Source organism: Belonocnema kinseyi, chromosome 10 (genome assembly GCF_010883055.1).
Source record: "Belonocnema kinseyi isolate 2016_QV_RU_SX_M_011 chromosome 10, B_treatae_v1, whole genome shotgun sequence".
Taxonomy (NCBI): Eukaryota; Metazoa; Arthropoda; class Insecta; order Hymenoptera; family Cynipidae; genus Belonocnema; species Belonocnema kinseyi.
In genome coordinates, this window is record NC_046666.1 from 65,840,577 (window position 1) to 65,863,999 (window position 23,423).

Genomic DNA, 23,423 nt, shown 5'->3' on the forward strand with positions numbered 1-23,423 from the left:
AGCTATCTAAGGATGGTACTATAGAACGCCACCTCAAGGTAGGCCTAGTGGCGCCATCTCTTGGTCAGGCCGGAAACTTATCAATCCACCCTCGTAAAAGATGTCCTTCAGATTTTAAAATTTATCCTTTGGCAGAAATGTTATATTTTTTGGTTAAAAATAAATTCTTTTTAATTGAAAAGTCTACTGTAATATGCTGGGTTCAGAATTCATCTGTATTGGTGTAAAATGTAATTGATTTGTTGGAAAATTAAACTATTTTGTTAAAAAGTCACCCTTTTTAATTCGAAAATTCGTCTAGTTCGATCTTTGTAAAAAAATCAATTTGTGGTTGAAAATAAATTTTTTTGTTACAAATTTAATTGTTTTAGAAAGTTCACCTTTTTGGCTTGAAAATTTCACAGCTTGGTTGACATTTTTTTCTGCTTTGACTGAAAAACCTTTTTAGTTTTGTTTGAGGATTCACCTATTATGTTTAAATTTCGTATTTTTGGTTGAATTAAATCGTTTTTTATGTAAAATGGAACTTTTCCATTTTTTGTTGAAAATTGACGTTTTGAAGTTGAAAATTTAACTATTTGGTTGAAATTGAACTTTTTTTATCAAAAATAAGCCCTGCGGAAATTTTATCTTTTTTGGTTGAAAATTTATATTTTGGGGTTAAAAATTTTAATTAAAAAAAATCATCTCGTCTGGTTGAAAGTGATCGTTTTTGTTATTGAAAAATAATATTTTTGGGTTGAACATATGACTGTTTTCTAACACATTCATCTGTTTCGCTTGAAAAAAAAACTATTTGTTGATTTATTTTTTCTTACTTGTTTATAAATTCAACTACTGTTAGTTAAAAATTTTTTTTGTTCAAAGTTCTTCTCTTTTGCCTTAAAGTTCAACTATTTCGTTGTAAATGGTACAATTTGGTTGAAAATTCATCTTTCTTGATTAAAAATTAACTTTTTCGTCAAAAATTTATCTCTTCAGGTTTAAAAGTAAAATCTTTTCTAACAAAGAATCTACTTTTTAGTTAAAAACAGAGAAAAATCTAGGAGACTGCTAGAAAACTCAACTTTTTTGTTGAAGAGGCAAAATAAAATCTTAGGATTTCAGTACCTACATTAATTTTATTTTAAAAAATGTATTCCCTTATTTTCGTAAAAAAGGCACCCTATTTCCCCGGTTTGAGAGCATTTTCGATTGTGAAGTTTGATATGCTTGACTAAAAATAATCTTTGCTAAAAAAACGGTTTAAGTTCTAAACATTCTTTCGGATTTGAAATAAAATACGTATATGTATTTACAGTTTAAAAATGAAAGTTTTGAAGGGACACTGAGCATTTCTATTCTTTTTTTTAATATCGACAATATTCCAGCCTGGAAATTGGATTTGCAATGTCGTTCTTAAGTTGAATTATTTGAGATTTCACCGCAGTCAAGCATCATTCAATCTATTATCTGTAGACAATGTCTAGACTCTTCGCAAACGCAACCACTTTAGAATCCCATAGAGAACACGGGGATTTATTTGGCGACCCGAATTTCCGCTCTCGACTCTACTAGACCGAACCACCCCCAACTCTAACAGACGAACCCGTCTCGCCAAAAAGTTTTGGCCAGCCGTCAGGTTCAATACCAGACGGCGAAAGTCATTCCAACTCTTTGAAAACAAACTAAAACAAAACCTTCGTTTCTTTCTGAGAAATAAAAATTTAAGTTTCTGTTGTATTTTGAGCTCAAAGTTAAAAAACAGGGTGGCCCTAGTTCAGGGAAAACCTGGAAATCAGGGAAAAGTCGGAGAATTTTACTGGCCAGGGAAAGTCAGGAAAAGGTTATAGAATGTGAAGAATACCTTCCAAAAGTCGGGGAATTTCTATAAGAGGCACTGTAAAAACTGTCAAGGATAATACATTTTAAAAAATTTTAATTGTTTTATTCAGTTTATGAAAGATTCTATGATAAAAATGTTATGAAATTAAAAATCTAGTATTTTAATATTATTAATGTTGGCTTGTGCATACTTCTATTTCTGTTTTTTGTAGTAGTATATTTTGGTGATAAAAATTAAAATGAAATCTTCTTTTGTTGAAAATAGAACTAGCTTTTTGAAAATTCGTCTCTTTTGTTACAAATTATGTTCAATTCTTGTTCAAGGTCTGTTTTAATAGAAATTTCATCTTTCTTGGATAAAAGTTCAACTTTTTGTTTAAAAATGAATCTTCTATTATGGTTGAGATTCAACTATTTGGTTGAAGTCTCGTCTTTATTGGTTGAATTTAACTGTTTTTGAATTCAATTTTGTATGCTGAAAATTAGACTATTTTGTTAAAAATTTAATCATTTTCTCGAAAATCTCTTTTTTGAAAATTCGTCCTTTTGGATTAAAAAATTATCTTTCATGGTAGAAAAATCATATTTTTTTGGTCGAAACAAATATAAAAATTTGAAATTTTATTTTTCTATTCCGTTAATAAAATATTCTATGATCGAAATGTTACAAAATTTAAATGTTAGTTCTTAATGGTTAGGGGAAATGAAAAATTGGGTAGAGTAAACAAAATTGAATTTAAAAAATGGAGTGTTATTAAAAAAAATATTTATTTGCCTGTTTTAAACAATGCTCAAGTCTTATTAGTCGCATTAAGTTTCTAAGCGGAATCCGTTCTAGTAAGAGGAATAAAAAGAAACGAACTCCAAGATAGTAAAAAATACATTTCTGGGATATTGCGGAAAGAATCTCATGGTATAACTTCTCAACTAAGTTTTAAAAAGAGCGACGAAGATTGCCAAAAAATTAGGAAAGCGAGTAGTTCAACAAACCTTAACATTTCAGCAAATACATGGGCGATGCGGTTATTCTGAGAAGCATTTTATATGGATGAATGGCTAGTATTTGAAAAATGTATACAACTTTTCAATTATAAAATTCCATGCTAAAAATATACTTTCTTAGAAAAAAATGAATTTAAATGTTGTAAAATAATATTTCCCACACAATGATGAATATTAAAAGGGAAGTCGAACTGCATATTATCCTATAAATATTCCGTCTTGTAGTTTGAAAGTCCATGCATTATTTAAAACATTTATCCAGATTAACCAATTTATTTTTAGAGCCAATTTATCAAGCCCCGAACAGTTCTTGATTTAATGTCATCGCGTGCAGATCACGTAGGAATTCTGAAGGAAAAAAATTCTAGAATTACTCTTATTAACTCTAACGTTCAGAGAATAATTAATTATTTAAATTGAAAAAGTATGTCACTGGAAATTTTATTCGACTCAAAATTGTATTCTAATTTTTAACGCGTATTTAGTTTTTAGAATAAATCTTATCTCGAGGTGAAATATCGACCTCTCATATTGAAATCCTCATGCAATGCAATAAAGACATTCTGATGACCTTTTCGTAATATATATATATATTCAATTGTTATCAGTTGCAGTAATTGAAAAGAAAGAAAGAAAACATTAATTAGTAAAAAATTGAATTAAATAATCACTAATAAAAGAATAATAATGAAATTTGTTAGTCTCTGAATCACTAAACAACCAGAGTTAAACAGATTTAGTAGTACCCAGTACAATTGGTATTAATATAACTGTAATAATTATAAATTCAGGAAATAATAATAAATGAATAAATAAATAACGGGGCTTCCACAAATTACGTAAGGTGTTTTTCTGAGATTTTGAAATCCTCCTTCCCCATGTAAGAAACACACTTAAAATTCTATCATTTCTTTTGGTCCGGCACTTTTTTTTTCAAAGTAAAATTTACAGTTTTGTCACATAATCTTTTAAAAGTAATAAAAATGAGCTTCAATGTTTATTTAAACTATTATACTCAAGTCTAAAAATTATTTAAAAATTTTTAGTCTTATCGAATGATAAGATTTTTTAATTTGATTAACATAGTGGCGAAATTTGTATTTTAAAAAATTTCAATAAGGGTACTTCGAAATACATCAAAGTGGAAATTGACGTGCATTCTTCATGAGATAAAAGGACCCGAATTCAATGGTTCGACCTCCAAGGTCTATACTCTCTATAGTATATAAAAAGAAGCAAAAAGGGCAAAAAAATAAAAAAAATCTTCCATCGTCAGTTCTCCTCTCGTTTCTCTCGTCTTGTACAAGTTCAGTGGTATCGAGCGTAATGTAGGATGTTGAGGGCGCTTGCGCGTTTTTAGTACGACATTTTCATCCTTACGCCCAGCACCGCAGTGTCTTTCGAAAGTCGTAAATTTTCTGTTTGAAACTGTCATTTAAAAAAAATCGAAATTTACTAAACTCGAAAATCCCATGCCTTTCACCCCAGTGAAAAATTTTGCCGAAATCGTGAAAAATGACGAAAATTTCTATCGGGAAAAGGTTTTTCATTGACCCGAAGGGCGAAATATTCATCCATGCGCGATCATAGTTGGTTCTGGTTTCGTGAAGTTAAAAATATATGTCAATCTTTAAATTTTGAAATTTGTAAAGTCTTGTGATATTTGTGGCAGTTAAAAATTTAACATTTATTTTAATTTTTTCGGGATTTGAAAAATTTATTCTTTTCATATTCGTATTTTCTTACGTGGATGTGAAGACCATTTCGTACTTACGTCAAAAGAACTGTTTTGGATGATCATAAACATGTGATTAAATTAATTCGCAATATATAGACATAAGAATCACTAGGTATTTTATTCTTATTTAGGAAGAACATAAATTTATATATTTTTAAATCCTGTTTCTCTATGTTTTGAATTTGTTAAAAAATGTAAAAGACTTAGGGGTCACCCATAAACTATGTTACCAATTTGAGTGGTTTGAAATTCACTTTCATATTTCAGACTTCATACTCTTTCCCCTATTTTCCACTTTTTCCTTTTTTTAATGCTATCCTCTTTTTTCCCGGTTTTAAAAGAAATTCTCCCTTTTTCTCACTCTTTCGTATAAATGTGAGCGGAATGAATAGAACTCAGCAAGAAAATCAAACTACTTTTGGATAAAAATTCATTTTTTTTTGTTGGTTGAGGATTCATCTCGGATTGAAAAGATAACCATTTCGTTGAAATGTTTCTCCTCTTGGTTGAAAAAATAATTTTTTTTTTAACTAAAACTTTAATTATTGTATTTATGGTTGAAATGTATCATTCTTAGTTAAAAATTCATTTTTTTTCGTTTAAATTTCAACAAACAGAACGTATAATTATTCAGATGAAAGTTGAAGTACTTTGTTAATAATATATTTTTCTATTGAGGATTTATCATTCTATTTGAGAATTCATCTCTTTGGTGTAAAATTTAACCAATTTTGTAAAAATTTTATTTTATTTGAGAATTATTTTTTTGAACTGAAAATGTAACTATTCCATTTTTTATTGAAAATTAATTTTTTTGTTTGTTGAAAATAGTTATGTTTTCGGGTTGAAAATTCATACGTATTTGGTTAGAAATGTACCTGTTTGTTTGAGAAATCATGTATTTTGTTAAAAATTCGACTTCGGTAGAAATTTTTTTTTATGATTTAAAATTCTTGTATCGTGTTGAAAACTCCTCTGTTTTTGGTAGAAAAATAATTTTTCTGGTAGAAAATTGATCTGTTTTTGTTTAAAAATGCACTTGTTTGGTTGAAAACTCATTTAATCCATAAAAAGTTCCACCTTTATAGTGGAACATTAAATTTCTTGGTCAAAAATTTATTCTTTTTGTTTAACACCCCAGCTGTTGGATTAAAAATTAATCTGTTTATTATTGAGGATTCACCTATTTTGCTGAAAATTCGTCTTTTTTGGTTGAATTCAAATGTTTTTTATTTCGAATTAAAATCGTTTTTGTTTAAAATATCAACTATTACAGGATTCGTTAAAAATTTCGTCTTTTCAGTTTGAAAATTTAACTGTTTTTGTAGAAAATTCATCTTTTTGGCTTGGAAATCGACAAAGTTGGTAGAAAATTAAACTGTCTGGTTAAAAAAATTTGTTTGTTAAAAATTAATATGTTTGGGTTTAAAACTCAATCATAGTTTTGAAAATATATCTTTTTTTTCTTTGAAAACTCATATTTTGTCGTAGAAATGTATTTTTTTTTATTTATCTGTTGGTTTGGTTGAAAACTCTGGTATTTTGTTGAAATTTCGTCTTTTTGGTAGAAATCTAATCTTCTTGGCTGAAAATTCAACCTCTGGCAGAAAATTGAACTATCTGGGAAAAAATCAAAATATTTATTTTAAAATTCAGTTGTTTGGTAGAAAATTACCTTTTTGTTGTAAATTAATGTTTTAGGATTAAAAAGTTAACTGTGTTTTTTTGTTTGTTATAAATTCGCCTTTTTGGATAAAAAGTCATTTATTTTTTAAAATTCCTCTTCTTGGTTGAGGATTAATTTTTTTTAATTCGTCTCTAGTTGAATTTATATTGTAGAAAATTCGGTTCTTTCTCGTTGAAATATTATCTTTTTTGGTTGAAAATTAATCTTTTCTAATTTTGTTAGGTAATCTTTTTTGGTCAACGAGGGTAATGGGGGCGTGGTGGGAATGGGGGTCAAATATAGCCAAAAATGTGTAACGTAGTTTATGGACGGCGCCTTTTCATATTCGTTTGAAATTGATAAAACGAATCAAATTTCCCATGGTAGTAAAATGTTGGAACGCGATTTCCAAAGTTGAGCAATAAAAAAAATATTGTCTCAATGGCATCCTCGATTCCGGAATTGGTAAAAGGAGCGAGAAGACGTTCAGGTTTGCCTGTAAGAGTTTTAAATGGTCCGGGAAGTGTGACAAGTCATGTAAATAATTCTGAATCGAGAATTCGTGATGAAGGAATAGATTCAGGCCTTTCCTCGGAATGCACAACTCCCACAGGAGGTTCTCCACCTCCGAGGCAATCTAGAACCTCAAATATTTCTGCATTAATTGCCGCATCACGGGCAAAGTTGGAAAATGACAGGTAGACTTTAATTTCATTTTGATTGGATTCTTCAATTTTAAATTCTTAAAAGTTTTCAAATAAATCATTATTGCTTTCTATGCTATATAATTATTATCATTCGGAAATTTGTTTCAGTCTGCTGAACGATTTTTAAACGTTTCTTAAGTTTAATTAAAGAAGGCTTTGGGAAGAATCTATGTAAACTAAAAAAAGTAATTTATGTAAACTAAAAAACGGTACCTTTTTTTTTAATTCTGAATTTCAAAAATGTGATTTAGCGTTAAGTATAAAACCGGAATATAAGCGAGAATACAATGGCCCCCAACGGATACGTAGCTATCCTCTTTTTCTTTTTTAGATTTTATTTTAATAAGACTGGAAAATGCATACCAGCTCTTTCTGTCTTAAGGAAAATAAACTTTGATTATTAAAATAATCGATTTGTATAATTCTTTTAAAAATATTTTCATGCTTATTACTTTCGAATTTAATTAATAAAAATATTATTTATTTTTTGTTTCAGAATCAGCAGTAGCAGAACGTCCAGATTATTGCGAAGTAGATTCGGCACAGACTCACCAAGATCTCTGGACAATGTAAGGACGAGACAAGTTTTCAGCCCCCTCAGGCCCCCGCGAAATGTAAGAGCAGATTTTTGTTTAAAAATATTAACTATATTTATTGCTTTATTTTAAAATTTGTATCGTTTAACTACAATGCTCCATGGTGGTCGCAGGTCAGGGAAAACCGGGATATCATGGAAAAATGGAGACTTTTTTCCGGAGAGAAAGTCAGGGATTTCGAAAAAAAAATGGCAAAAGTCAGGGAATTTTTGTAAGAGCGACTGCCAAGAAAAATCAGGACGGACACACTTCTTAGTTATTTTTTCAAACAATTTGAAATATTTTAGGATATTTTAAAAGGTTGCAAGGAATTTTGAATAGATTTTTAATCATTTGAATGTATTATAAAGGATTTTCAAGATTTTAGCATATTTTAAAAATATCCAAGGAGCTTTCAAAAGCTTCACAAAGTTTCAAGGAATTTCAAAAGATTTTAAGAAAATTTGAAAGATTTCCATGTATTTTATTTTTTGGGGTATTTCAGAAGATTCCACGGCATTTTCAAGTAATTTTTAAATTTTGAAGGAATTTCCAAGAATTTAAATGATTTAAAGGAATTTAACAAATTTTCCTGAGGTTACAAAGAATTGCGGAAGACATGGAACGATTTTACATTTTAATTATACTTATATATTTTTATTTTTGAACATTTTAAGGGATTTTATCAGATTTCCGAGAATTCCAATGATTGTAAGGGGGGTTAAAGACTCTCAAGCTATTTTCATAAATTTTTCAAGATTTCATGTATAATTGTACGGGATTTTATGATATTTTAATGGATTTCAAAAAATGTATTAACAATAATTGAGGTATTTTCTCGAACTTCAAAGAGTTTCAAATATTTCAAAGTGTTAGAGAGATTTTAAAGAATTTTAAAGACTTTAAAATATTTTTTAATATTTTAAGGAATTTTCAATTTATTTCAGTCATTTGAAGGAATTCCACAACATTATTAAGCTTTACGGTATTTTTTTAAATTCCAAAGAATTTGTTAAGAGCTTCACAAATTTCCAATGGATTTTAAATAAAGAAGTTTTCAGAAGCTTCCAAAAATTTCAAGAGATTTAAAAATGTTTTAAAGAATTTGAAATATTTCAGGCAAGTTAAAAAGATGTTAAGGAATTTCTATTTGATTTTTATAATTTGAAGGGATTTCAAAGGATTCGAAATATTGTTGGGGTTTTTAAAAGATTCCAAGGCACTTTCAAAGGATTTTTAAAGATTTTGATGTACTTGAAAAAATTTTCAAGAATTTTTTAGAATTACGGAAGATATGGAAGGATTTTACTGGGCCTATAAGATTTCAAGCTATGTTAAAAGATTACAAAGTTTTTTATGAGATTTCCGACGAGTTTAATTATTTTAAGGGATTTTAAAAGCTCTCAAGGTATTTTAATAAATTTTCCAAGATTTTTGGAAATATCACCAGATTTCATAGAATTTCAGGGATGTGAAGGATTTCGTAGGTTTTCAAAGATTTAAAGAGATATTCAGATTTTTATATATTTATATATTGTTCTTTTAAATTCTTTTGATTTCTTTGGTATTCTTTTGAACTTTTTGAATTCCATTGCATTTTTCTAAACTGATTTCAAACTTATTTAATTCAATGCATTTTTCATATTTTCTGATTGTTTTTAATTTACTTGAAGTTTTTTATTCACCTTGAATTTGTATGAGTTTCCTGGAATTCTTCTCATTTCCTTTAAATTATTCTAAATTCATCTAATTTCATTTTAATCCTTTTTAATCAAACTTTTTTTTTTTTAAATATCTTATGAATCGAATTCTTTTAAATTCAAAAGAACATTAGTGACATCAGTCACTTTTTGTGTTTAAATATGCCACTTTCACTTTTTTCAAGTGAAGTGGACTGTAGCGTCAACCCCGAGAATAATAAATGAAAAATTGATAAATTTTAATTTAAAATGATCTAATTCCATATATAATTGATTCTATATTAAAAATGTTACAAGATTAGAATCTCGGTCTTAAAATATCAATGGCCAGGACAAAAAATCGGGGAAATATCAGGGAATTTTGAAAATGAAGATTTTCGGCGACCCTTTTGCTAGTAATAATGCGTCGTAATTTTTCAAAAGTGTAAAAATTTTCGAAAAATTGAAAAGCACCACTATTTATTAAAATTAAATCTAAAAAAAATGGTTTTTATCCAAGGTCCAATCGCCAAGTTTGGATTCCGGAGATGAAGGAAGCCTTCGGCTGGAACGTGGAACGTACCAGCATATGTTCCAGGACATCGTCTCTATCAAGACTATGCTCTTGAAACTAAAGAGGGTTCTTCAGGAGGTATGTCTCCGAAATAGATTTGCATCGTACATTTTCTACTCCAAATGTATTGTTTTGAACTTGCACACATTTTCTGATTTTTTTTGTTTCATCTATAAATATTTATAGTTATGTTTTTCTTTTGCATTTAAATTTATGTTTTTCGTTTCTCACATTAACACGCTTTTTCTGTTCTTGTATTGTTTTTTGGTCCTCCTACGTTTTGTCTTTCAAGTCAGGAGAGAACGGTTTGACGAGGGTACGTTGTGTTTGATTTGTTTTACACATTTTTCTTCCATCATTATCATACTGTTTTGCTTGTCATTATAATTAAGTGAAAGAATAATTCGAGAAATCTAACATTTTGGTGTTTATTGCAGGCAGAAACTCTCAACCCATTCGATAATTCTTTAAAGGTTAGTATTCTCTCGAGTGGGGAGTTGGAATTTAATATTTGTAATGAAATAAAATTTTTATCATCATTTTTGAAATTTCAGAATGGTCTCTTCTACAACCTGAACGAGGAGGGAACGACTGATACTAGCACATCTCCTAGCAGTGTGAAAGACAACATAAGCGACGAATTAACTGATTTAAGAAGGCAGGTTGTTTTCTTGCAAGGTCAAGTCGAAGATAAAGATCGGACGATACAGTTGCTCCAGGTAACTAATTAATCACAATCATCCACAAGTGGTTGCAGTTAATTTTTGTACTCCTGTTTTTTTTTAATTGGTTCGTATTATTATTTAAAGTTTAGAAGCAAATAAGTATTGAAATAAAATGATTATCAATTGACATTATGTGAGATTCTTTAAAATTGCACAAAAAATTGAAATGAATATTTGAAATCAAATATTTATGATATATTAGACGTTTAACTTACCATGTTTCTGTATTTTTTTCAGTTAGTAACTTTTCAATGATTTATGACATTTATGACTTGGAATGAAGAAAAAGGAATTCCTTTTGGACTTTTGGTTTTAGTCGCAGTCGAAAATTATGGAATAAATTGTTAACATTTATTACAATTACAACTCTAATTTTTTAATTTCAAATCTTTAACCTTTTTAGTTTATTATATAAAAAGTAAAAAGTAAACATTTTGCAGACTCCCTAAATTCCTTAAAATCTCGGAACATCTTCGTTGCTTTGAAATCCTTGAATTTTCTAAATTAATAAAATTTCCTAAATTTTCCAAATTATTTTCATTCTTTAAATTCCTTTAATATTCTTAATTCCTGAAACTCCTTGAATTTTTTATATTTCCGAAGTTCTCTTAACTCCTTTCATTCCTCCAATTTTATGAATTCCCTTAATGCTCTGGAATTCTCTGAATTCCTTGAATTTCATTAATCTTCTAAAATTCTCTGAAATCCTTGAATTTCTTGAATATTATGAAATCTTTGAATTTCTGAAAATCTCTACAATCCTTCGGAATTCGGAATTCTCTTAAGTTCTCGACTTCTCTAAAATCCATGCATATCTCTGAATCCTTGAATTCTCTTGAACATCCTGAATTCCTGAAATATCTTGAATTCTCTGAATTCTTTAAATTCTCTGAATTCCTTCAGTCCCTTCAATTTTTTGAGTTCCATGAATTCCCTTAATGCTCTATAATTCTCTGAATTTCATCAATAATCTGAAATCCTTGAAATTCTCTGAATTCCCTTAAGTCCTGAAATATTATAAATTCTTTAAATTCCTGCAAATCTCTGAAATACTTGAATTCCCTAAATATCGTGAATATCTAAAATATTCGGAATTCACGAAATCCCTTGAATTCTTGAACTTCTCTGAATCCTCTGAACTCCTTTATTTCCTTTAATTCCATGAATCCCCTTAATGCTTTTAAATTCTCTGAATTTCATAAATGCACTGAAAGTTCTGAAATCTATTATCTCTGAAATCCTTGAATTCCTTAAATGTCCTGAATTTCTTGAATACTCGGAACTCTCTGAAATCGTACAATATTCTGAATTCCCGAAATCTTTGAATTCTTTAAATCCCCCGATTTCCTTGAATATTTTGAAATCCTGAAATGCTTAGAATTTTCTAAATTTTCTGAACTCTCTCTCTCTATTCCTTGATTTTCGTCAACTTAATGAATTCCTTTAATGCTCTAAAATACCGGAAATAAATAAATTCTCTGAATTTAGTGAATATCCTTGATTGTTATCCTTAAATTATATAAATGCTCTTAAATCCCTGTAATTCTCTAAATTTTCCGAATTCCTGAAATATTCTGAATTCCTGAAATTCTTTGAATTTTCTGAATCTCCTGTATTACTAAACTGCCCAGAATTCAAAATATTTTTACAATCCTTCTGAATTGTTTGCATCATTTTGAAGTCCTTGAAAATCAGGGAATTGTTCGAATTTTTGAAATTTCACGACCTTCGGAAAGGTCATGAATTCAAGGAATTCAGAGTATTGAAGGATTTCCACAAATTCCAAGGATTTAAAAAGAATGCAAGGAATTTAGTAAATTTAGACGGATTCAGGTAATTCGTATGATTTAGAGAATTTACATCAATTCAGAAGATTTCAAGGAAGTTAAAAGATTTCCAAAGGATTTGTAAAAGTTTAAAAGCTTTTCAAGCAATTTAAAGCAATACAAAAGAAGACATAGAATTTAAAGAATGGAAAAGTTTTCGAATGAATGAAACATTCAATATTACTAACTTAATACTGATACATATTTTACATTAAACTATTTTACATATAATAATTTTTAATTGAAATTGTCCACGATTGAAGTATGCCGGAAAAGCATATTAAAAACTGAATATTTTTGAGATCGCTTTCCATTCTTCCAAGCCGCTTTCCCCATTAATGTGTGAAAATATTTTAAAAATTTGTTATGGAAAATAAAACAATGCCTTTGGAACTATTTATTGAAGTGATTAAACTGTACAATATGAAATTGGAATCATAGTTATCCTGCTTTGAACCATATTATTTATTATTAATTGGCAATGCAACGTTTCCCGCATGCTGTAGCGCGCTTATATAATTGCTGTTATTATTAATCATTTTATTCAGTCTTAACTTGTTTTTAACATTTTTTAAATGATTTTAGTTGCAAATGACGAAGCACCAGGGTCTGAATGGAGTAGAATCTCAATTAAAAACCCCTACTGGCCAAAGTGAGGTAAAAGAAACTTGCAATGCGACAACGCAAACAGAAAAGGTAAAGATTTTTTTTCATTTAAAATTCGAATTTGGTTTACGCCAGGGTCGCCGCTGAACTGGGAATTCTATGAGACGGGGAAAAATTGGGAAATGACTGTGAATTTATTTCTTGACCGGGAATTTGCCAATTTTTAGAAAACAAACTCCAAGTTCGATTTTCACAGTTTTTTAACTTATCAGTTGAATTTTTATCTTTTTCAATCATGATATCATGCGGTTTACAATGCGTATTCTAAAAATCTTTCATTTAGAAATTTTCCATTTTGGATTTTAAAGATAGTTTTTAAAGGCAGTTTTGAAGACTTAAAAATTAAAAATTAATAGCGTTTAAATTCGAAAATCTTGGATTAAAAAACCTTTTTAGTTGATCGATGTGAATATAAATTGTAATGATTTTTAAAATTGAACTATATATTAAGGATTAAAAAGTTAATAATAATTGATTTTACAAGACGATTCGGAATCAGTTCAAAATGTAAGAAATTCCAGATTTTAACGATAAAAATCAAACTATTTCAACTGGACAAATGTAAACGCCCGTTTGAAACTTTATAAACTATTTTCGATTTTAAAATAACTTTAAAATAATATATTCATAATCAAAGGCTTTTATAAAATTTAAAGTATTGTTTTATTTGAAAATTCGAAATTCTGTAATTAAGAAAAATAACTAACCTACAAGTAAAATGGTTGGAATTTGATGAATAATAAATTTTGAAAACCTATAAATTGAAGACACTAAGTTAAAGAGATATTTAGAAGGTCTGAAAAGGTTCACAATTAATTTAAAGTTTGGAATTATTTCAAACAATTTAAACGAAGTTTTTACATATAACGACAAAATCGGGCTATTCGTGCCGTATTTCGGTGGAAATAGCACACGGCCTATATTAAAACAAAAAAATGGATTTTTTAAGATTAAAAAAAAATAGAAACTTTAAGAATTATGAAAGGCTTCAAAAAGAATTTAAAAAATTTTCTTGAGATTCCTAGGAAAATTAAAAATGAACTTAATTTTGAAAAATTAATTTTAAGAAAATGCTTAAAAATTTGTTTAAAGAGTTCCAAAATTGTCATAAATGAATCTGAAAGATTTTTAGGAAATATTTTTAACTTTGCAAGATGTAGGTAAACAATGTAGGGAGAATTAAAATAATTTTAAAAGATGTTTAGAAGTTCTGCCAAAATATCAAAAATAATTAGAAATTTGAATTAATGCAAAACAACACGTAGACGTTTCAAGATTTTGAAATAAAATTTTGAATTTTTTTAGGGATTTTTAAACTATATAAAATGAAAATAATTAAATTTTTTATTTAAGAAGTGTTCAGTTTATAAGAAAAATGTAATCATTCAATTTGTAATATTTTTAGATTAAAATTGCCTAAACCGATTTGCAGGTCATTTATTTATTACTTAAATGGAAAAATTCATAGCTTTAGGGTTCGATTTTTAAAATTTTATTGACCGTGAAAAATGCTTGCGAACCTGGAAAAAACTGAACATTTTTTTATTATTAAAACGGCCACCCTGGACTTCACGTACAAAATGACAACTAGACGAGGAAATCTTTTTCTATATTTTAATTCATGTAATTCTGAATAATTCTCTATACAGATACGTCCAGTCTCAGCAGGACCTGGGATGCTGCAGTCACTTCCTCAGGATAGCGGCATGGGGCCCCTCGTTAGGTGAGTTTTATGTATTAAAATTCATTTAAAAACAAGAGTCATAAAAAGAGAACATTTCCAAATCCTTAAATCCGCCTACTTTTCGCAAAATTCTAAAATTGATCGTATAATGCTTCCTTGTTCCCATACGCAGAAGTTGTCGCGTTCCAATGACCAATTTTGAAAGGCGTAAATGATAAATTGTTTCTTTAACTTGTGAATCATCAAGGTGGCCACTTACCGGGAATTACCTTAGAATTTTGAGCACCAGGAAAAAGTCGGGAATTTTACAGATTTATTTTTACTTCAGCGATAAATATCGTCTAGCTCTTAAAAAAAATTGTTCGCATCAAAAATTTGGAACGTAACAGTTTATATTTTGAAATAACACCAGTTACTTTCTTGTCCAGAATTTTAATTGCGATTCATTAAGACAAACTTTACACTCTCTCCTATTCCTCCCTTTTTACATTTTTTAAAGAATTCCTCTTTTTTTCCCTGTTTTCAAGAAAATTTCCCTTTTTCTCATGTTTTTTTTTGCTCAAATCAGAACTAAATTAATGGAACCAAATAAGATCGTAAATTCTTTGTGATCAAAAAATCTAGTATAATATATTTTTGATTCGAAATTAATCTTTTTTGTTCCAAAATTTAACGATTTTGTTAAAAATCGTCTTTTTGGATAGGAAGTTCATGTTTTGGTAGAACAGTCGTATTTTTTGGTTGAAAATTAATCTTTTATGTTTAAAAGTTTATTATTTTTAATTAAACAGTCTTCTATCATATTTTTGGTCCAAAAGTTCATATCTTTTGGTTAAAAATCGAATTATTTTGTTGAATATTCAACTATTTTCTTAGAAAGTCATATTTTATGGTTGAAAGTTAATTATTTTTTTTTGAAAAGTCTACTATAATATTTTCGGTCCAGAAATCACCTCTTTTGGTGAAAAGTTCGGTTTGGTCTTAACTTAAAAAACTTTCTTAGTTGCAAATTTGTCTTACTAGTTCGAAAATTTATCACTGTTGATTAAAAATTTAACTATTTGGTCGGATCTTACTGTTTTGCTTGAGGATTCAACTACTTTATGAAATTTTTGATAATTTTGTTTGGAAATTTAACTATTCAATTGAAAATTAATGTTTTAAACTGCAAATTCAATGTTCCCATTTTTTGTTAAAAATTTATATTTTTAAGTTGAAAATTAATGTATTTTGTTGAATAATTTTCTTTTTCTGGTAGAAAGTTACACTGGTTTTTTATTAAAATGTTTTTTATGGAAGCCCCGAGCTTTTCAATTGAAAATTCACCTTCTGGTAAAAGTCGTTTTTTTTTGGTTAAAGATTGAGTTACTTCTTTTCAATTAAAAAGTCTACTATCATATTTTTGTTTCAAAGTTCATCTTTTGGTTAAAAATACTACTACTGGGCTAAAAATTCAATTCTTTACTTGAATATTCAATTATTTTCTTACTTACATTGTTTTTATTTAAAAAATCCACTACTATATTTTTGGTTCAGAATTGATCTATTTTGGTGGACAATTCAAGGTTTAATCTTCTTTGTTTGAAAATTAGATCATTTGTTTGAAGATTTATCTTCGTAGGTTAAAAATTCAACTATTTGGTTGAAAATGAGCTCTTTTCTTGAAAACTTATATTTTCTAGTTTAAAAGTGAACAATTTTTAAAACATTTGTCGTTTTAGCTAGAAAACTCAACCCTCATGAAGAAAATTAATTTTTGTTATTGAAAGTTCCAATATTTTTCTTAAAATTCAATATGTCGACTTGAGATCTTAGTAATATGATACCTAGTATCTACATTAATGTTAATTAAAAGAATTTATTTCCCTGTTTTTTTTTAGAAATAATCCTATTTCTCATGTTTCTAATAATTATTAGTATTATTTGAATCATTCTTATCATAAACGCTTAAAAGTCAACCGGTAAAAATATAATTTTAGACCCGGACAACCGGGACATAGCCTGCAATTTTTTTAAAAGTTTGAGTGGCCGCCCTGATTATGTACTGCAAATATTCCTTTCATGAAATTAACACAAGAGAACTTGATACAAATAATATAAATTAATTATTTATGTTCTACTAAAGTTATAGAAAATTGTTAGATTGTGAATTATTCATATTTCTTTCGCTTATATTATTTTATCACATCTGACACATAAATAACTTACTGTTGTCGCTGCTCTGGTCCTTCTTGGGTGGTACGAAATGAACAGCTTCAGGATCGGGAAGGTAGAGTCCGTCAGTTTGTGTGATTTGCTTCTGGGATATGTAATACTTTGTACTTTGAATGCTCTTATTTACATTCATTTGAATCATCTGCATACTCTGTGTTCCTTTTTTTAATGCTTAGTAAATGCATGCATGCGGACTCGTTTTGATTTCATTCCTTTTTCAGGTACTCAATTTCTATTTAAAAATGTTCTAAAATACAACTATAGTAGGGATTTCCCCCAATGTCCTTGCTTTTACTTTTAAATGTACTAAATTTGAGAATACACTATTTGCATTGCGCGAAAATTTATTTTAACTTTTGAAAATTGAAATTAAAGATGTTAATAATTCATTAATTATTGTTAATGAAAATAATAAAATGCATGTGCTGTTAAACTATGGTCAATTAACCCTTAGAGTGCATATATGGTAAAAATCACGGTAAAGTGCATCGTGGGTGTTCAACACTCCAGCGTATTTAATCATGTATTGTTTAACCCCCATTGAATCTTTTGTCACAATAAAATTATCCGATATAATTTAAGGTATCTTTTATAATGTAGAGTTGATTTTATAGCCATATATTTATTTTAAGTTTGTTTAAAAAAATTATTGAAAAACAGTGAAAAAATGAGTTTTTACGTAAAAATTCATAACTCACGCAATTTTAATTCTTTTAACTTGAAAATGTATGATTATACTTTTGAAATAGTCTACATTCATAAAAAAAAATATTGCAGTATGCTAAACGACTTTACTTACAGTTAGTGTCTCCAACTCAAGCTAGATGGCGACACTTACTCAATTTTTTAGAATAAAGTATGGTTTATAAGAGTTTCAAAATGCCTTGGGGTCTCGGATACCCACAATGCACTTTAAGGGTGAAAAATGAACACTCCAAAAAAAAATTGAAGCCGAAACCGTTTAAAACATTTTGAAAATGTGAATTGGAAACAGTTATAAAATTACAAAAATAAATAATTAAACATGTAATATTCCAAGTTGATAAACTGTGTCGAGCAGTCTCAAATTTATTTTTTAAATCTTATCAGTGCAAAATTTACAAAATATTCATTTGATCGATTTCAAACCAGTTAAAATTAAAAAAAAAAAACTGTAAATCCAAAATATTTTTGTAGAGAAATATTTGGAAAGAAATATTTAATTATACTTATAAACATCACTATTTAATTATCAATGCTATCCCTAACGACCAATGATCTTAAATAAATTCTTTAATGACAGAAATGATGAAAAACATTTTATAAATATATATTTTTTCTTATGAAAAGATTGTTTCTTCTTTTGTACATGTAAAAATATGTTCAATATGTTACAAACCCTGCTATAGAACTTTCACTCGAAATATTTGAAAAAATTAAAGCTTGTTTAAAGCCAATTAATTACAAAATAGGGTGTCTACTTACCTGGAAAACCTGGAAACATCAGGGATTTTTTTGGTCAGGTAAATTCAGGGAAAATTTAGGAAATTTTTTAGAGTAGCGATTAAATTTGGTTTAATTCGTAATAATAAATTAATGAACTAGTTTTTTATTTGTAAAAGTAAATTTATTATATGTACTGGATTTAAACTTATTTGAATCAAACTTCCTTATCATTTTCACTAATCACATAAAAATATATTTTATTAAAAATAATATTTTGAATATGTACTGAATTTTAAGTACATATAAAAATACAAAAATTTGTTTTAGTTACTCATCAAATTTATGTAGTTCAGTAACAAATTAAAAAATTGATTAATTTTTTTTTTAATATTTATTTTTTTATTAGTCGAAAGTGATTATATGAGTATATTTAGTAATATCCTGTAATCTTGAAATTCCTAAAAGTTTTTACTATTAGAAAATTTCTCGTTATTTTTTCTTTTCTTTTTATAAAGTTACTTTTATAAACGAAGGAACAGCTTTATTCAATTATATAGAAAAAAATATTTCTACACAGTTCCATCTTGTATAGAGATTGAAAATCAAACATTCATTCATTTATAATTAACTCTGATTTTTTATTAAATTGAATGGCTCCGTATCGAAAAATTATCCCTGGAAAGATCTAGAGGTAACTAAAAAAAACCTGGAATTTTTTTTTGCAGAATTTGAGTAGACACCCTGCAAAAGGAAGTTCTACTGGAAACTATTAAAAACTATAAAAATATGAAACGTTCCATATCAATTTAGAATATTTGGCACGCTTAATAGAGAATGATCGCGTAATCCATATTTTTTTGTACGAATTTCTTTTATTTTTAATCGATTTATTTCTTTAAATGTATTTATTTATTGGATTGCGAGTGGAGCGTACTGTGATAGTTGTTGACGATTTTGTTGAACTTTTAAGCATTTTATCTCTTTTTTTGAAAAATGAGATAATATCTAAAGTCTGATAACGAATGTAAAATTTGTATTGATCGTAATGCATTCACAATTAATAATGTTTCATGCTGCGATGTTCAGCCATGCGGGGTAAGTTTATTTACTACTCGTTTTTTCTTTCATTTTTAAATTCGCTTTTTGGAACTTTTTCAAAATATTTTAATACTAAGTGAAATATATTCAAAATTCGAGTAGATCGCTTTTCTAAGGAAATTTTTTCGTTATAAAACGATTATTTTTATTAAATACCACCATTAATAGAGCTATATTTTTTCTTATTCAAGTTGGAGTGACTTCAACAATCACCGCCCTCCATTGATCGCAGAATTTAACCAAAACAAGTCCCGCAAATCAGCGGATCGTTCATTCCGAATGTTGCGTTCGCCGAAGGAACACACGTCAAATCGGAAGATTGGATTGGCATCAGATATTTCTTCGAATAACATCTCGACGAAAGACACCCAAACTGCGAAATCCGTCGATTTAGCTGAAATTGTTCAAGAATTACCTATAAAAATTGAATCCTCGCCAATAAAATCATCGATACCCGCACCCAGGAGGTTGGCAACTTCAACGCTTATACCGAGATCAGCAAGAGCTGTTTCAGCCACGGGTCGAATACCTGGTCCAGATTTAGGAATAACATACAGAGGCTAGTCTCCTGGCTCTCCAAATTTTGGAAATTCTATTTCGTCCACTCCTAAAATAAATTAATTGTAAATAAAGCTTTAAAATTTATAGGCCTAATTCTTTTTAGCTTCATCTCTATTGCTTCTCGATTGCTGAGAATTTACAAATTTAATTTGATAAACATTCCCTAAATTTGGACTGAGCGATTGTGATGAAATTATTGAGCAAGTGTACATTGTAAAAATTTACACGCAGAAATGTAAATTTTTTTTTTAACAAGTTTGATTCGAACGACCGTCGTGAAAAATTGAAAACTTACCGCCCTTAGGTTTATGATATAATTTATTTGGTCGAGCTTTTTGTAGATTTATCGAATTTGTAACAAATAGCGATATCTGTATATATTTGATTGGTACAAACGTAAGATTTTTTATCGTACGTAGTAATCGTATAAGTTTAAACTCTCACCTCGCGGCAAGAAGATATTAATCGGGTGATTGTATTCTTTTCTTGCTTTACATATTTATTATCGTGATCTCAGAGAATGTGTTTTTTTTCTTTGCACGAAAGCTCAGTTTATTTCTCCTCGAAAGAATAATTTCTATTGTAAAAAAATACGTTTATTTCGATAATTGCACAGCTTATTGGCTCGTGCTTTTTTTGCAAAGTTGCAGAATTAAAACGCTTTTGCAATATACAATGTATTATCTTTTTATATATTATTTTGCAGTCTCGATCGCTTGATTTGCAATAATTTAATTAGGTACATTCGCATGTACTCGTCAATTTTTTTTCTGGCGGTCGAATACGTATTCTGCAGTATTTTAAACTACATTTCTGAGGACTTTCAATTTGTAGAGGATGCCTATAAACCTGAAGCTACTCTTTGTTTCAAGTCAAAGTCCTTTAGTGAATTTCTCATAGTTTTGTAATAAGATCTTATTATTTCTGGTGCTAATTTATACATAGATTTCTTCGATTGGAATAATTTATTAATTTGATTAATTGGAATTAATCAAGAATTTTTATTTGGAAACAATATCTGTTAATTTAAAAATTATTCATCTTTTTTCAATCGCTTACAGTTTTAAATTGAAAAGGCCTGAAAAATTATGTCTAGTTTCTCCTGAATAGTTGAAAAATGAAAGACTTGATTCCGAGAAACTGCATGAAAATTACTTTTGTTTTGTTGTAAAAGCTAATCCTATTAATTGAAAAAGGATTTTTTTACGCTATTATACCTTGCTACTAGAAAATGATATTGTGATGACAAGCAAATCGAAACTATGTTCTAAGGTACAAAGATTTATTTCTCGATAATTTATATTGTACGTTGTGAATCTCTTTTATACAAGGACGCATTCCAAATCGACAAACTAAAATTCCAATTAGCTACACGTCTTTTATGTATATTTGACAGATTGTGATAATTTAAAAAAAATTAAAAACGCATATTAAAATAATCTTTGATTCTGCAATCTGTACTTGTAGTGCCATTTGGCATGAAATAGTGATAATACTGCGAATGAAATAAAGAAACGTATTTACTCGTACCTTAATTTTTTACTTTAATGTAGGTATGACTTTGAAATTCTTAAAAACAGTACAAATGTGAAATTTTGCAACTATTATAAACAAATTTCCGTAATGAAGTACATTGTAATGTCGAGACGCACTATAATTGACGAATTTCCAGGATATTTTCGGCAGCTACTTCTTCGGTTTTATTCGCAAACGACTGAAAATAATAGTACAATATTTATTCTACGTTAGTGAAATTACAAAAGAATCTTACTTTCAACAATGTTTATTTTTGTTTTTGGTGTCACTGCCCCTTTTTCAAATAGTTCATAATTATTTAGATCAATTTCATTATACTCGCGCGAAAGAAAATTAATTAGAAACTTTTACAGTTTAAATTCCAGAGTAAAAAAGTTTTCTTTTGTTTCGCATTCTTCGCACTGGTTTTTTTTTCAAATTAAACTCTCACACGGCTGCGAATATTAAACTGTAGACATTAAATACCTTTTAGAAATTTTTCTGTACATTTCAGTTCAGGAAACGAATCTACCCTGTCTATTAATGTTTTAAACAAAACTGAAAATCTTTCGCTCGATGTACAATTGATTTAAATTAAACGGAATATTCTTATTGTATGTTGTTATCGTGACATATCGGGAACATTATCGTAAATTGCTAGCTATTTACCAGCATATGCAATTACACTCATGTACATCTGTCCAGTTTATTTATTAGATAGGCAACTAACTAATTTCGAAAACATAATCGGCACTTTGCATTAATCAATTAAAACAGCATGATATTGGACTGTGATTGTTTTACAGGCTGAGTTGAGCTTGCTTTCTTCTCGTAAAACATTGACGGTCTTTAAAGTTACTCTTATAAAACTACAGGATGACTTACTTTTTTTCCTTGTCGTCTTCTGACGATTCCTTCTTAATGTTAACTTTACTATCACTACTTTTCCCTTTATCACTATCGGCAGATTCTTTCTTTATAGTGACTTTATTGTCGCTCCATCTCGTATCGCTTTTCGACTTGCTGTCACTCTGTGACCCGTTCATTTCTCCCACTGATCTCTCGTCCTGTATTTCCACTACTTCGACTTTCCTGGAGTCGCCGTGGATCACCTTTGCTGTCACGTGATATACGTTTTTCAGAGTCGACAGGTAAGTGTGAGAATCGTTCTGTATTTAGGAGAATAATTTTTATCAAGTATACATTTACGATAGAACTTACTCCATTAAGGAGGAACATGCACAATAGGGTGGTCCGAAAAAACTTAATTTCTAGCAATTGATTTCTAATAAGAAAAAATGGTAAGTTTTTTATTAACTCTATGAATTGAATATACTATAAATTTTTGTTTCAACTCGATTAATATGTTTGATCTCAAGCGTGTTGAAAAAAATTAATTTAAGCGTAAAAAATATGCACAAGCTGTCCAGCGATTCTAAAGAGCAAAATTAAATCAAATAATTAAATATTACTAAAAACAACAATTGATTTCTTGAATTTGTCTCTTTGATCAATTTTCAACCAAAATGGAATAGTTTAATTTTCAGTGAAAACAATTAATTTTCCTACAAAAATTATTATAACCCAGTGATGAATTTTCAATTGAAATTACGAATCTTCAAATGCAATAGATGCATTTTAAACAAAAAATATGCTTTTTGAACAAAAAACTATAACTTTCTACAAAGTAGTTTTATTTTCAACCAGAAAAATAAATTTTCAACTGAAATGATGAATAGTTAACTGGAATACTTCCATTTTCAAAAAAAAGGTGACTTCTCGAACAAGAAGATAAATTTTCTATACAAAAATAATATTTTTCACAAATATGCATGAATTTTCAACGAGATAGTTGAATTTAGATCTAAAAATATAGATTTTTAACCATAAATGAAATCGCTAAATTTAAATTTGAAAAAAAAAGGATTTTTAAAAAAATAGTTA

At 28.3% G+C, this 23,423-nt stretch overlaps 2 protein-coding genes across 9 annotated transcripts in view; one reads left to right on the plus strand and one right to left on the minus strand.

Moving 5' to 3' along the window:
- LOC117181683 (putative mediator of RNA polymerase II transcription subunit 26) overlaps positions 1 to 21,493 on the plus strand; it is a 109,854-nt gene extending 88,361 nt beyond the window's left edge. For 3 of the 6 annotated variants that reach the window (XM_033374603.1, XM_033374602.1, XM_033374601.1), the window contains 8 exons: positions 7,434 to 7,551; positions 9,712 to 9,843; positions 10,058 to 10,081; positions 10,203 to 10,238; positions 10,320 to 10,484; positions 12,902 to 13,012; positions 14,632 to 14,705; positions 19,595 to 21,493. In XM_033374603.1, coding sequence (XP_033230494.1) covers positions 7,434 to 7,551; positions 9,712 to 9,843; positions 10,058 to 10,081; positions 10,203 to 10,238; positions 10,320 to 10,484; positions 12,902 to 13,012; positions 14,632 to 14,705; positions 19,595 to 19,967 — 1,033 coding nt within the window. In that variant the 3' untranslated portion in view covers positions 19,968 to 21,493. Of the gene's footprint in view, positions 1 to 7,433; positions 7,552 to 9,711; positions 9,844 to 10,057; positions 10,082 to 10,202; positions 10,239 to 10,319; positions 10,485 to 12,901; positions 13,013 to 14,631; positions 14,706 to 16,919; positions 16,936 to 19,391; positions 19,401 to 19,594 lie in introns of all 6 variants that reach the window. The other 3 variants (XM_033374605.1, XM_033374606.1, XM_033374604.1) reach the window with 3 other exon arrangements.
- Positions 21,494 to 21,523: 30 nt separating this feature from the next.
- LOC117181682 (cell division cycle and apoptosis regulator protein 1-like) overlaps positions 21,524 to 23,423 on the minus strand; it is a 33,926-nt gene continuing 32,026 nt past the window's right edge. For 2 of the 3 annotated variants that reach the window (XM_033374599.1, XM_033374598.1), the window contains exons 15-16: positions 22,365 to 22,648; positions 21,524 to 21,678 (exon numbers count right to left, since the gene is read on the minus strand). In XM_033374599.1, the coding sequence (XP_033230490.1) occupies positions 21,651 to 21,678; positions 22,365 to 22,648 (312 nt within the window). In that variant the 3' untranslated portion in view covers positions 21,524 to 21,650. Of the gene's footprint in view, positions 22,649 to 23,423 lie in introns of all 3 variants that reach the window. The other variant, XM_033374600.1, reaches the window with a different exon arrangement.